This window comes from Arachis ipaensis, chromosome B03, assembly GCF_000816755.2.
Source record: "Arachis ipaensis cultivar K30076 chromosome B03, Araip1.1, whole genome shotgun sequence".
NCBI lineage: Eukaryota > Viridiplantae > Streptophyta > Magnoliopsida > Fabales > Fabaceae > Arachis > Arachis ipaensis.
Window position 1 is genome coordinate 363,103 of NC_029787.2, and position 1,225 is coordinate 364,327.

A 1,225-nucleotide genomic window follows, 5' to 3' on the forward strand; every position below is an offset into this window, starting at 1 on the left:
TAATAAGCTTATACTAAATTCTAATAAAAAAAAAAACAAAAGCAACCAATTTGAATTTGAATTGATCAAATAATCAATTCAATCGTTCATTTAAATAAGTAGTAAAAATTTGATTTAAATTTTACTTTGTATACGTAACAACTCATTAACTCGACAGATCTTATGTATGGAATTAAAGGATACTAGGAACAATTAAAAGAAAACAAAAGCATTAAATTTGAGGAATTTAAAGTGAGGAATTTCCTCTGAAATTTAACTTGTAATTTAAATCTCTCTAATTAATGAGTTTAATGATCAATTAATATGCAGATATGACAAAAAACGCTGATTTCATTGAACAAGTCTCATCCCAATTCAGCAAACATGACAAAATCGTTGTTGTGAGTGCATCATTAGCCTTAATTACCAATCTTATAAGAATAGAGTATCCCATTTAACTTATTGCTTTATTATATCTCAAATTTTATTTTTTAATTTCTTAATTTTGTATGATAAAAATGAGATTTTAATTTTTGCCTTTTTGGTCAGCATTGATGACACATGAATACAATTATAATTTCATTTTGAACAATTTTTTTAGGGTAAAATATATTTTTTGTTCCTGAAGTTTGATAAAAGTTTTAAAAATATCCCTAAATTTTATTTTGTTTCAATTTTGTCCCAAAAATTTTCGATTTGCATTAAATATACTCCTGACGGCTAATTTTTCAAAAAATTTAAGACCAATTCAACAACAATTTCATAAGAACCCTCAACACAAACAAATCAAACATAATTTTCATGCATTATTATTAAATTGGTCTTAAATTTTTTGAAAATTTAGCCGTCGAAAGTATATTTGATGCAAATCGAAAATTTTTTGAACAAAATTGAAATAAAATAAAACTTAGAGATACTTTTAAAACCTTTGCCAAATTTCAAGAATAAAAAATATATTTTACCCATTTTTTTAATGTCAGCTTGTCATAAAGTTATAGTCTCTAACTTATATTATAAAATTGAACTAAATTAAATTAATTTGCTTTGGAGTACTATTTTTGTAGCATTAATGTTTTTACTTTATAACGTTTTTATTTTTATTTTTGAATTAAAAATAATACTTTAGAAAAATTCTAAATATGACACATTAGCATAATTACTTCTAAAATAGATAATAGCCCGCTACAACCTACAAAAAGCAAAAAAACTTAATTTAAATCCCTAATTATATATCTCAATACTATAC

The 1,225-nt window shown here is 23.0% G+C and overlaps 1 protein-coding gene across 2 annotated transcripts in view; it reads left to right on the forward strand.

The window, feature by feature from the left end:
• The window catches only part of LOC107632439 (thiosulfate sulfurtransferase 16, chloroplastic-like), a 2,999-nt gene that overhangs the window by 422 nt on the left and 1,352 nt on the right, over window positions 1-1,225 (forward strand). The window contains exon 3 of one of the 2 annotated variants that reach the window (XM_021117504.1): window positions 310-380. The exons of the other annotated variant lie outside the window; for it this stretch is intronic. Coding sequence (XP_020973163.1) covers window positions 312-380 — 69 coding nt within the window. The 5' untranslated portion in view covers window positions 310-311. The remainder of the gene's footprint in view (window positions 1-309; window positions 381-1,225) is intronic. 2 annotated transcript variants of the gene reach the window in all.